General features: G+C 41.6%; 1 protein-coding gene across 5 annotated transcripts in view; it reads left to right on the top strand.

Annotated features, from left to right (window-relative positions):
* capn15 (calpain 15) overlaps window positions 1-14,279 on the top strand; it is a 288,702-nt gene that overhangs the window by 257,451 nt on the left and 16,972 nt on the right. For all 5 annotated transcript variants that reach the window (XM_078558791.1, XM_078558790.1, XM_078558793.1 and 2 more), the window contains 3 exons: window positions 7,023-7,231; window positions 8,310-8,493; window positions 13,069-13,292. In XM_078558791.1, coding sequence (XP_078414917.1) covers window positions 7,023-7,231; window positions 8,310-8,493; window positions 13,069-13,292 — 617 coding nt within the window. The remainder of the gene's footprint in view (window positions 1-7,022; window positions 7,232-8,309; window positions 8,494-13,068; window positions 13,293-14,279) is intronic.

The raw sequence follows: 14,279 nt of genomic DNA, 5'->3' as shown, positions 1-14,279 counted from the left end.
TCATTGTGATTTCTTGTACAAGACAGACAGCACCCTCTGTTGGACTAAACTCTGCATTCCTCATCAGAATTCACTGTACTGTACCAGCTGTCAGAACAGTAGCTTTTTGGTGACTTAAAAAATATAGAGAAATATACCACCAATTACAGGGCATGGAATTTCTCAGTATAGGGCACCCTAAACCACTGTAACTTACTAAACACAGAGCTCCTTTGCTGAGGAAGGTTAAGCTTGAATAAGGCTTTTTTATTGATGCAGTTAATCCTTCACATCCTTGCAGTATTCAACAACTCAATCCGAATTGAGACAGAGTTTCCTCGGCACCCCCTCCTTAGATGTGCTGAGTGTACCAGAAGCTGATACCTTGGGAGCTTGTTGTGTTTGGATCAGGACTTTGTACTGTGCTGGGATCAGGAGTTTTATGCAACTTGTGATATGTGATAAGAGTTTGGGTGAGGTTTATCCATTGGGTGGACTGATTTATTGGAATTGGATGTACTCTCAGAGCCCCAGAGGTGATGTTCATGTGATGAAGGGTCCTATTATCAGAAAGCAATGTTAATTCACTCTGATTTTGCAGGAAGTAAAACCTTTTGAATTTGGCCTAAGGAGGATTCAGTCCTCTCCTCGTTAGTTGTAAAGAAATTTATGTAAATTATCAAAGTGCAGCTGGGAAAATATGTTAAACAAAATCTTATCACTTCAGTCGTCTTTATCATAATTGACTGTTCCACAGACCCAAATCCCTAGCACATTCACTCAAGGTGTTACTGATTCTTCATTGAGAAATCCTCCTGCACACTAATTACACAAATATCCCTTGAATCCTTTGTGATAGAATCTGCTTAGCGCTACTCAGCAGTGCATGTGTACATTATGTTTTGTAATGAATTGTTTCTCACCTCGGGTCTATTGTAACTTCCCGTAATTGCTCTTGATCTTTATAGACATTGATGTGAGTGATTTCACAAGGCAGTGCCAGCAACAATTAAATGTGCAATCACATGGCAAGTAAAAAGTGGTTGTAAATGTAATACAAAAACAGAATTACCTGGAAAAACTCAGCAGGTCTGGCAGCATCGGTGGAGAAGAAAAGAGTCGACGTTTCGAGTCCACATGACCCTTCAACAGAACTGAGTGTAGTTAGGAGAGGGGTGAAATATAAGCTGGTTTAAGGTGGGGGGGGCGGGGTAAATGTAATATTTGTGTTGAGATGTTGAGGTAACCTTCTTCTATACATTTATGATGCTTGATTGAAGTGCATCTAACCTCTGTGAAGTTGATTATCATAAAATCTGGTGTGTCTTTGTGAGAAGTCTCTCACACACTTATCTCTTACGAGCGTTCTCTCGCGCACTTATCTCACGCCCGCTCTCTCTCGCGCACTTATCTCATACGTGCTCTCTCTCACGCACTTATCTCTCGTGCGCGCGCTCTCTCTCTCGCGCACGCTCTCTCTCACACACTTATCTCTCGCGCGTGCGCTCTCTCACGCACTTATCTCTCGCGGGCTCTCTCTCGTGCACTTATCTCTTGCGCACTTACCTCTCGCGCACGCACTCTCTCTCGCGCGCGTGCTCTCTCTCGCGCGCTCTCTCTCGCGCACTTATCTCTCACGCACTTATCTCTCTCGCGCACTTATCTCTCTCGCGCGCTCTCTCACGCACATATCTCTCACCCTCGCGCTCTCCCTTGCACTCTCCCTCTCCTCCCTCTCCCTCTTCCTCTGGCTCTCTCGCTCGGTCTCTCTCTTTCTCATCCACCCACCCATGATGCCCCCCCCTTCTACCCACCCACCCTCACACACCCTCTATCTCACCCTCACTTTCCCTCACTTGGAGGAGCGGATGAATGACCTGGAGTGCGGCCTGAGGCCTAAGGGCACTCGAACACAGATGTGCACCGAGGGGAGCGGCAAAAAGTGGGTCACTAGTGAGCCTATCAGCAGCAAACATGAGAGAGGAACGGCTGTGATTGGAGGAACAGCCCCTTGCAAAAATCTTCAATTTCACTTAACCGTCTTACTGGCATTTTGAACAGTGGCTCCAGGAGCCACACATGCTTCAAGAGCCACAATCTGGCTCACAGGCCACATGTTGGACAAGCCTGTGGTAGAGGCTCCAACTTTGTTTCCATCACCTGGCTGATGAGGAACCTCTCCGTCTCTTACCCAGTGATAGTGGGGGCCTTTTACTCTAATATAGACCAGCAGGCAGGGTGGTGGTGGAAACACAGTAAAGGTCAAAGAAAGTAAAGAATCCCAAAAATTTGCAAAGGAGGACCTTCTTCTTCTGTGTATTTCCAGCCCAATGAGGAATGAGGCAGCGCTAAATCTAGTTCTGGAGATTGAGTAGGGAAAAAGTAGAGTGTGTTGCAGTGAGAAAACAGGTTTCTTTATTCATTAAAGGGATGTGAGCATTGCTGAGAGGTAGTGGCGAGCTGTCTTCTTGAACTGCTGCAGTCCCTGTGGTGTAGGTGTTTCCACAGTACTGTTTGGGAGGGAGTTCTAGGATTTTGACCCAACAATAGTAAAGGATCAGTGATATAGTTTCATGTCAAGATGATGTATGACTTGGAGCAGAACTTGTTGGTATTCCCATGTGCCTGCTGCCCTTGTCCTTCTAGACAATAGAGATCGCGAGTTTAGAAGTTGCTGTCAAAGGAGGGTTGGCGAATTGCTGCAGTGCATCTTGTAGATGTTGCAGACTGTGCACTGGTTGTTGAGGAAGTGAATGCTTACATTGGTGGATGGGTTGCCAATCAAGTGAGCTGCTTTGTCTGGGATGATGTCAAACTTCTTGAGTGTTGTTGGAGCTGCACTCTTACAGGCAAGCGGACAGTATTCCATCACACTGCTGACTTGTGCCTTGTAAATCAGCCAGTGACCTGCACTTGTGGTCACAGCACTTATATGCCTGGTCCAGTTAAGTTTCTGGTTAATGGTGACCTCCAGGATGTTGTCAGTAGGGAATTCGGTGACGGTAATGCTGTTGAATGTCAAGGGGAGTTGGTTAAGATTCTCTCTTGCTGGACATAGTCATTGCCTGACACTTGTGAGGCATGGATGTTACTTGCTACTTAGCCCAAGCCATGTCTTGCTTGCATGCGGGTATGGACTGCTTCATTATCTGAGGAGTTGCAGACAGAACACTTCAATCTTCAGCGAGCATCCTGACTTCTGACCTTATGAATGACTGAAGGTCATTGATGAAGCAACTGAAAATGGTTAGGCCTTGAAGTGCCTAATAGTGATCATAATGTATTTGTATAAAATAGTTATGGAAAAGGACAAAGGAAAATGAAAGGTTAAAATACCCAGCTGGAACAGAACCATTTTCAGTGATTTGAAGAAGGATCTAGCACAGTGGACTGTGCCAGGAAAACAATTGAGCAACATAGGACTTAAAGGCAGATATAGTTCAAGTACAAACCAAGCATATACCCATAAGGATGCAAGATGGGACATCCATAGCCTGGATAGTAAAAGGAAATAGAGGTTAAAATAAAACAGGAAAAGACAATTTATGACAAATGTCAGGTATGGAATACAATAAAAATCCAGGAAGAATACAGAGTGTGAAGAGGAAAATTGGAATAGAACACAAAGAATAAAAAGAGAGTGTCATAATTAGTGGCTAATATAAAAATGAACCAAAAAATCTTTTAGAAACATATTAAAAAGTCAAGGAATAGTTAAAGGAATGGTACAGTTCATAAGAGACAAAAAGGAAATCGTCTTGTGGAGGTAGAGGACATGGCTGAGACACTGAATGAACACTTTGAGTCTGCCTTCACAAGCGAAGATGAAGTTAATGTCAGAGTAGAGGAGGAGGGGCAGAGATATTAGATTGGATTAAAATAGAAAGGAGGTAGTAAAAGGGTTGGCATCACTCAAAGTCAACAAGCCACCTGGTCCAGATGGGATGCATTCTAGGTTGCTGAGGAAAGCTATGGTGTAAGATAGCAGAATGTCTGACCACAATCTTACAAACGTCCTTGGACATGGGCGTGCCAGAGGACTGGAGGATTGCAAGTACCCAAAAAAGGGGAGGGCAATAGACCGATTGGTCTGTAGCTACCAGGTTTAACATCTATGTTGGGAAAATTACTAGAGACCATGTCAAAGACAAAATTAATTCTCACATGAAGAAGCTTGAATTAATAAGAACAATCAGTGTAGATTTGTTTAAGGTAAGTTTTATCTCTATAAAAAAAATACAAAATGCTGGAAGTACTGAGCAGGTCTGGCAGCATCTGGGGAGAGAGAAAGAGAGTTAATATTTCAGGATTGATTACCTTTCATCTGAACAGTTCTGAAATGTTAACTCCATTTCTCTTCACTAATGCTGCCTGACCTTCTGAGTATTTCCAGCATTTTCTGTTTTTATTTCAGGTTTCCAGCCATTTTTATTTTTAGCCAAATTTACTTTATCAAACAATTCACAGATGATGGTAGTTTAGTAGATGGTGTATATATGGACTTTCAAAGTGCATTTGATAACGTACATAAGAAATAGGAACAGGAGTAGACCATTTGGCACCTCGAGCCTGCTCCGCCATTCATAAGATCATGGCTGACCTTCTTGTGTTTCAATTTCCACATTCCCATCTAACCCCAATAACCTTTGATTCTCTTGCCTAACAAGAATCTATCTACCTCTGCCTTAAAAATATTCAATAACCCCACCTCCACACCTTCTGAGGCAGAGAATTCTAAAGTCGCACACCCCTCAGAAAAAAAATTTCTCCTCATCTCTGTCCTAAAAGGGCGACCCCTAATTTTAAAATGGTGCCCCCTAGTTCTGGACTCACCCTCAAGAGGAAACATCCTTTCAATGACTACCTTGTCAAGGTCTTGTATACTTCAATCAAATCACCCCTCACTCTTCTAAACTCCAGTGGAAACAAGCCCGGTCTGTCCAAACTTTCATCATATGACAACCCACTCATTCCAGGTATCAATCTAGTAAACCTCCTTTGAACCGCCTCCAATGCAATTACATCCTTCCTTAAATAAGGAGACCAAAACTGCACACAGTATTCGAGGTGCGGTCTCACCAATGCCCTGTTTAACTGATGCATAACATCTTACTTTTATGTTCAATCTCTCTCGTAATAAAGGATAGCATTCCATTAGCCTTCTTAATTACTTGCTGTACCTCATAATATATTTGGAAAGTAGAAGCGCATTAAAGGGAAGGTGGGAACATGTTTATGAAATTGGCTAAGGAATAGGAGGCAGAGAGTAGGTGCTAAATGAATGTGGCCCTGTGATATACGCTTTCCAGACTGGGTAACTGGATGGTCATCAAAGTTTTTTTCCCCTTCTGATATCATGGTGTGAGTCTTTCCACAACCTATCTAATGTTGTTCAATTATACTTCTCCCTTCATACTTTCTTTGAGCTCGCACCGTTTCATTGGTAAAAAAGTTTTACTTAATTTTTGTAGTAGTGCAAATAAACTTAGAAATATAAGTTAGGGACATATGGTTGTGATTAGTATTAGATGTGTAAATGGGAAGATTTTTTCTACACAAAGGGTCATTACTGAAGTAATCAGTAACAGCATTTAACAGGGTTTAAAGATAAACCTGAAGGAGATAGTGGCAGGAAATGAGCAGGGTGTGGGATTGATGGGATTTGTTTCCCAAAGATATGGGGACTGTACCCAAGGCCCGTGGAGAGTAACCTGAGATCCATGGGAACTGTACCCCAACCCGTTCTTGTGCTCAGGAGTGAGAGGGAGAAAATTTGTAACACTACTTTTGTGTTTTTTTAAGCTCCTTTCTTGCTGAGGTCACCCTCTACTCAGCACCCTGACCCTGCACTCTACACCCAACGCCACGCAGTCACCTGTGAGTAACTTGCACCCAGTAGTGCTGTGTGGTGTGATGTTAGGAGAGACAGGAACTGACTCACTCAATAATTCCCTGCCCTCTCACCCAGGTAACATAGCAAACTTGCACTGTGGCCATTTGGGGTTCTGGAGCCAGATCCTGTGGGTGTGATTTTAACTCTGTGTGAGCGAATGGGTTTCAAATGAGTTACAGTCTTGTTCTCCTTCTGTATGCCACATTAGTGCCTCCTGCTGAAGTAAAATCAGAGCTGTCCCATGGCATGCATTGATCAATAATCCTCAGATTAAATTCATAAAATTTGATAAGTTTAATGTTTATTTTTTAATCTAAAAAAATCTACATTTCAATTCCTAGTAAATCCTTAAACTGTGATTTTTTTTTTGAGACTGACTCTTTCTCTTATGGTACTTATCCGTTTCAATTCCTTGTTGCTCTCTGATCCACCTGTGTACAACAACAGCAGCAAATGAATGAGTTCTAAAATGTTTTTACAATTGAATATTAAGTGGTATGTCAAATATGATCTGTTTTGCTTTATACTTGACAAGCACCTTGATGTTAATAATTGGTCATGTGCAACTTACAAATCTATCAGAAAGCAAGGCATGATTTTAAAAAATGTGCAGGATTAAGATCAACAGATTTTGTTACAGCCCAAAAGTAACATGAGAGAAGCAGATATGTTGCTCAGCTCATGTTCTCAGTTAAAGGTAATCTTAAAAAAAAACAACCTGCATTTATATAGCACCTTTAATTTAATAAAATGTCCCAAGGCACTTCACAGGTGGGTAATCAGAAATTATTTTGATACTGAGCCACATAAGGAAATATTAGGGCAGGCGATCAAAAACTTGGTCAAGGAGGTAGCTTTTAAAGAGCCATTAAGAAATGTATCATGCTGCCCAAAGCGGCGATTCTCGGTCTGACCTCACTCTGGGGCCATCCGCACCTCCATCTGGTTCCCCCTTGTGGTGGCCTGGCGGGGATAGGGAGTTCACTGTCTGATGGGCTTGTGGACAATAGGAAACCCTATGTTCTGTTGATGGCATGAAAAGTACTCTGATGCTGAGTCGAGCTGGGGGAATTGTATACAGTACAATATTTTGTGCCATGTATTTTTTATCCTGCTTCCTAAAAGAAGTCAAATTTTCTCTCTCTTTCAGAACAATGTGAATTTTGTGGATGACAGCTTTCCCCCAGGCCCGCAATCTGTCGGTTTCCCGGAGGGTGACAGTGTACAACAGAGGGTAAAGCAGTGGCTGCGGCCTCATGAAATCAGCTGCAACAGTTTCAAAGATCGGAATGTCAAATGGTCCATCTTCAGGACCCCACGTCCATCTGACATCTCCCAGGGGCTGCTGGGGAATTGCTGGTATGTACCAAGGTGCACATCCTGTATATAGAATAGGTTGGGGTAGGATCTCACAGCTTCTGCAGAATTCCCATGCCTGCTGTTTGAGAGATTGGTAGTTGAGTATTCCTTCTGAACTTGCTCTGCAGCACAAACTTCAAAGGTAGTTTGCAATATTTTTAATTATTTTTCTGCAATGCAGTCACTACAAGCAATGTCAGTACTTCCTGCCCAACCCAGATTGTATTGAGTTTTGATCTGCCTCCTGTGGTCCTGTGCTGCTTATACCACTGATTCCCAGCACTCTGTCAGTGAGAATTGGGAAGCGAAAGTAAAGCAAAAGAAACTTTCCCAACTCTAGTGTCCAACTTTGCTTTCCTTTTAGTCACATGGTAGCACAGGAGAAGCCTGATAATGGGAATACTGCAACAAGCAAAGTCTTAGCTTTGTCCTGTTGCTGCTACGAAGCAGACACTGTACAATCTGGCAAATTAATCCATGTCTGAGCTAATACCGCCTGCAAATAAACATTTCCATTGTCATCTGTTAGATTGAGTACCATATAGGATGGTGCCCAGGATTACCCCACCCATGTCACTTGCTCCCCATTTCAACTGTGCTACCTGGACTATGGTTGGTGGTGTGGGGGTGGTGGGATGGAGCAGGTGAAGGCTGGGTACCTTCCCAGGCCACTACCTGGCAGCCCCAAAACGTTGGCTGAAGAATAAAGAATGCCACTAGAGGCAGGTTACCGCTCCTCTCAGTAGAAAACTTTCAACCGTTTTCAAAATCAACTGAATTGGTGTTACATAGTAAAAAGGGAGGGAGGATTGGCACATTTATTTTTAAAATAAAAACTGCAAATGTTGGGAATTTGAAGAAAAAGAAAATTGAGTGAAGTGGAAGGTTTTAGATCAGAAGAGCCATTGTTTTGATTTTGACCAGTCACTTACTTTCTGAAGCTGCCTGGCCTGCATAAGCTTTTATTTAATTTACCTCAGTTTTGTGGATCATCCCCTTTCTAGTGCGTGTTGGTCCTGACGTTGAGATGTATAAAATGCTGCTGTTTAGTTTTGTGACCTTTTACACTCTGTGCCAGGTTTCTGAGTGCACTTGCTGTGCTTGCTGAGCGGCCTGAGCTGGTGGAGAGGGTCATGATCACCCGGACTATCTGCCACGAAGGAGCCTACCAGGTACGGCTGTGCAAGGATGGGACCTGGATAACAGTGCTGGTGGATGATATGTTACCGTGTGATGAATATGGCTACCTTCTCTTTTCTCAGGTAAGAGGGCTTTATGCTTCAGTCTTAATCAACACGTGACGCTGTCTAGAGTTAATTGTAAGCATAGAATCAACCAGGGCTGCCTGGCAGGAACACTAAACAAGTCCAGCTAAATGGGGTTGAAGTGTAGGTTAGCTGTGATGTAATTGAATGACAGAACAGGCTTGAAGGGGCTGAATGGCCCCTTCCTGTTACTGTGTCATATACCTCTTACCAAAACTTTCCTGGGTGTCAATTTTTTGGTTGGTTTCCATCTCAAAATTAAGTCTCTTTCGTTTAGAAATTATATAATGACCTTTAATGTATTTGTTATTTTGTTCCTGTAATCAACTAGGTTTATGATGTAGAATAAATTCTATTCACCTCACCAGTAGATTTAAGTAACAAATGATAAATCTTTAGATAATTCTGGATTCCCAGTGGAACAAAATTAGCCCATTCAAATTTTGCACATTTAGCAAATACTTCAGCGAGTAAAGTACAATGAAATTGGATTAATTAACAATGGTGACAGTGGCGATTGACAGTGGTGTGGGATGTGACGATGGCATTTGGTGGTGATGATGGCGATTGACAGAGCTTGACAGCTACAAGCCCATGTTGGTGATAGTCACTACTATATCTGCCACAAGGATGAAGCAATGAATGATCCTTGTTCTACAAAAGGTGACTTGGAAGTACAATTGCTTTGATATGGCTGGCATCAAGGAAGATGCTTGTGATTGTTGGAGAGCGCTCATCACAGCCCCAGGACAGCACAAGAAGGTACAACCCAACTACCTTCAGCTACTTTGTTGATGGCTTTCTCTCCATTATAAGGTCAAGAGAGGAGCAACTTGCTGAATTTACTGTGTTCAATTCCAATCACAGCTACTCCAATAATAAAACAGCCTTTCCTGCCAGACCTGGCTTGGGCTGTTAAGTGACAGGTAACATTTACACCCCATAGGTGCCAAGCAATGACCATCTTCAACATGGCAGTGCTGAACCACCTCCCCTGACCTTCAATGGCACCATTATTGTTGGTTCCTCTAGTATTGACAACAGTGGAGCAATCATTGACCAGAGGCTTAACTCGGCCAGCCATATCAAAAATATGACTACAAGAACAGGACACAGCCTGGACAAGCTGTGACAATTGGCTCTCCTCCTGGCTCTGCAAGCCTCTCAAACCAGGACTGTAATGCACAAGGAGCTTCTGCATTCAGGACAGAGCAAATTGCTTGTTGCCATCCCCTTACCCAATGCCTGGATAAATATCCACACCGTCCAACACACACGCACATAGCTGCCAGATATAGGATCTACAGGATGAAATGAAGCAATTCACCAAGATCACTTCAAGAGCACCTCACTCCCCTCGCAGTCTCTACAACAGAGAAGAATAAAGCAGCTACGTGATGGAAACATCGTCACTCCCAAGTTCCACTCCAGATCATGCACCATCCTGACTCGGACGTGTATCATTGTTCCTTTATCGTTGCTGCACAAAAATCCTGGAATTGGTTATCTAATGGCACTGTGGGAGCATTTTCTACAGTAAGGTCTGCAACAGTTCAAGGAGAAGGTCCATCGCTTTCTCTGAGGAAGTAGGAACAAACAATCAATGTCGCCTTGGCACCATCGCCCACATCCTAAGAGCAAATAAAAATACCTCAAGCTTTTTGCTGTGAAGGTAGGCAGGCAGCTCCATAGCTCAGAGTGTTGTGAAAGGGAGCAATCCCATCCTTTGAATTAAAAAGAATGAGCCAGATGGTCAATTGTGTATTATGGTGCTGTAAGATGCTTGGGGAAGGTTCCTGATTCTTTCTTGGCAAAAATTTCCACTGTGTAAACCAGTGAATTGTTGATGAAGCAAAATGCCACAGCCCAAAAGTAATTTAAATAAAATCCTTCTCCATCCTACCTTTTGTAACCTTAGTAATAAGTGAAGTGCCACTAATCTAACTAGAACATTAAGTCTTAAATCACACTCATGAGATTCACGTTGTGTCTCCATCATTTATGTACTGAGTGTTTCTTGTAGTGTGAAAGCTGTCACCTTCAAAGTGCTCAGGCAATTCCACCTTACTGTCCAAAATTGCTAAAATGTCATTCTGAAATAGACTTTGAACACATTTCCTGGCTAGAATTCTCTATTCTTCCTATTTACAACTCCTACACTCAGCTAGTGGTCATAATCATTTAGAAATTAAGATAATTTTTAAAAATTATATGTAGGAAGCAAGATACTGGGTTCCTTGAATAATGATTTTCTGTATCATGCAATAGCACAGAGGGAAATATAATAAGAAGCTGTCAGATGAAGTTAGTGCTATACACAAATGATGGACTCAGTGGTGCAATCTGATTCGCACACATTAATCTGCATTATTTCTGTTAAATGTCCACAGCTATTTCAACCCAAAACTGTGTAAGTGATGGGAACATTGAATGTACAGTGTAACAGAGCAAAGGATACAGGCTGCTATTTACCCACTAACAATGGTAGTTTTTAATAATTTAAATTTAAAAAGCTTAAATTTTACCGGCAACAATCATAATGATCTATATTCCAGTCTCCATAACTATAAAGCAGTCATCATAATAGTTGGTTCTTGTTCCAAATCTCCCTTGTCCACCCTCCTCTTCATTTTCTTCCATTTTCTCTATTCCTGATTCTTTGAAGCAAGGCAGGCTGGTGTATTATTTCACTTCTTTATTCAATGTTACCAATAGTAGTGCTATCATTAGTTTTTTTATTTAAACTATTCCAAGCAGAATTGTTTCATACAAAACAGCATAAAGATGTGACAAGGCCCAATGTAAGTGCAAGACTTTCAATTATTTTTCTTTCTTCAACCGCAGGACACTGTTACTAATGCTGAATCAATCCCAGTGGTCCCGTACTTAGTACTTACCCACGTTGCCAGTAGGCTGACTATATTTAGCTTGTTTTATGACAGAATAACACTTATCATTTTCACCACAATACTGAAGTTACAGTCACCATTTCTGCTCTTCCCCTATTGAAAGGAAATGTTGGGCTGTTGAGCTGCACAGAGCTTCAGCTATGCACTGGGATAGAAACAGGCAGATTATTGAATCGGGCAGATGGCTTTCAGTGGTTGGAAGCAGAATTTATAGTTAATTTTTAGTAGAATGTTTTCTGCAGGTTGAAGTAATCCGTCTGAACTTTATCCCAATTTTTTTCCAATGTTAATTTGAGGCCATCTCCCAAGGTGCTAACATCTCCTGTCCCATATGTGCCTAGTTATCCAGTTTCCATAACAGCAATCCCACTAATTACAGTGCCCAACCTGAGATCACAAGTTTAAAGGACACTGTACTTTCGAACTGAAGTTAGTAGCCAGACCATTAATACTGTGATCCTGTGGAATAGCAAGGTGGCCATAGGGAGAATGAAAGGACAAGTTACAGTGAATCTGTTGAATCAAATCCGAGGGGTTCTGCCCATAAAGTTGTGTTAAGAGGAACTTTGTGATAGCCAATAGGCTACATCTCACTGTAACCTGATATGTGTTCAAACGAGGTCTATGTCAAAAACTACAGATTCAAATGCCAAATGAAAACATAAAGCAATAAAGCAGAAAATTTTTTTTATTCATTCTGTTCACACCTTCCAATGGCCTGACCGTGTAAAAAGCCGGAGCATTGCCCAATGCTCCATGATTTTGAGGTCTTGTGTGGTGTAACTCCACTCTGGTCAATGTCGTCATATGATAAGCTTAGACAAGTTTAGTTAATCCAGAGTTACCAGTGTGAAATTTCAGCTTATTATGGGCATTGTCCTATGGGATTTGCTAGACAACTTCAGTATAACTGGAATTTCGTCTCGTGATTTCACTTGGGCCAATTCTCTCAATCAGTGCAGACAGGAGAGAATATGGATTATCTGAGGAATGAAGATGCCTTCTAATCAAATCTAATGTATATGTGCAGTACACTCTTCATTATTGAGACTGCCAGATGCTCTTCAACAATTTGTCGATCATTAGAGAATGATGTGTCACTACAGTAACAACCTAAACTCCCCTGTACTATTCAGCAGCATCACACTCTTCGTTCCTTTCCCAACTGCCATAGTAAAAAGTTGTCCTCAAACCCTGGAACAAGTTTATAGGGCTTGATGTATAAATGGGGCTTTATCACTTGCAACTCATCGTGGCAGCTTACACACATTAGGATGCACAGAGTTAAAACTTTTGGAACCATTTTTATTGACTTCTTCTGGACGTTGGGTAAATTCTAAACTTTCACAGGGAAAAGCTGCTGCCTTCTGCAAGTGTTTGGTAGCCATGCCTTCAGCTATCTGAATTCTGGAATTCCTTCCCTAAACCACTCTGTCATTCTCTTCTCCTTTAAAACCTGTCTCTTTGACCAAGCTTTTGGCCACCTGATCTAATATCATTTTATGTGGTCTGGCAACAATTCTTGTTAACATTACTATGAAGCACCTTGGGATGTTTTACTACATTAAAGGTGCTGTATAAATACAAGTTGTTGTTGTTGGTTGCAAATGCTCAGACAGCTGTCTGTGTAGCGTACCTGACCATGTCTTTCTGCTGTGAACAGGCCCAGAGGAAACAGCTGTGGGTTGCATTGATCGAGAAAGCTCTAGCTAAACTACATGGCTCCTATTTTGCCCTGCAAGCTGGCCGTGCTATTGAAGGATTAGCCACTCTGACAGGTGCCCCTTGTGAGAGCCTGATGCTCCAAGTCAGTTCAACGAATCCACGTGAGGAGCCCATTGATACTGATCTCATTTGGGCCAAAATGCTGAGCTCAAAGGAAGCCGGGTAAGAAAGATTTACGCTGATTGTTTTTGAATCCACTTAAATGTTAATACGCATTTGACCAATTAGCAATCTGCAGTTCCTCACTGTATTTTTAATTCAGTACAGTCCCGCGAAACCTCGCAAACGGCGAAATCGCGAACGATGAACATACTTTACAATGGGAATCAATTAGGTTCCAGCCATTTTAAAATTTGACATGTATAAAGGATCAAAGGCAATAAAAACTATGTTTTTGATAAATTTAAAGAGAATTTTACTGAAGAAATTGTTTAATAAAACAATAAAACAAGAACAATGTAAAATTTGTCACTTACAGCACTTTACTTGAGAGTGGAGGTGGACTGTGATCAGGAATTAAATCACTGCAACAAGGAACACCCATGTGCAAACAACAGCAGACGACGCACACGCAGCACACTTTCTACTGCAGGAAATATATTATAGATACCTTCCGTTTTTTAACTTCATTTAGGCCGTTTTTCTTTTTTTCTGCATTTTCTAAAGTTGGTTTCTATTTTTTATTTTTTAAACCATGGATAAACGAACATTTGGGCCTGCATTGGGCAATCTGCTGCACAAAAACTTTGTGCAGATAAGCAAATTCATGAAAAAGGGAGTTGTGAATGGCAGGACTTTACTGTAATGAGTATCCACGTACGTGCACTCACACACTTGTTTGGTTTGAATTAGCATGTCTCCTTTTCTCATGCAGTATAAATCATTGTTCCTCTTGAAATTTTGGTATTCTTGTGAATCTGCCCTGATGAGTGAAGGACAAAAAGCTTCGCCAGCATGTCTCTTTTTTCAGCAATACATTGCATGTAATGTAATCAATCAGCAGAGAAATGCATTGTTAAATAAAAATTGATGATTAGAGGCATTGGCCATCTCAAATCATCAGCAGCAGAGATTTGAGTCAATCATATATTAAATCAGGTTATCACTTTAGGTACTATCATTTACAGCACTGATTACCATGACAGCACT

The sequence above is a fragment of the Cetorhinus maximus genome, chromosome 15 (assembly GCF_964194155.1).
Source record: "Cetorhinus maximus chromosome 15, sCetMax3.hap1.1, whole genome shotgun sequence".
Taxonomy (NCBI): domain Eukaryota; kingdom Metazoa; phylum Chordata; class Chondrichthyes; order Lamniformes; family Cetorhinidae; genus Cetorhinus; species Cetorhinus maximus.
Note: the sequence above shows the minus strand (reverse complement) of the source record. Positions and strands in the feature narration are given on the sequence as shown.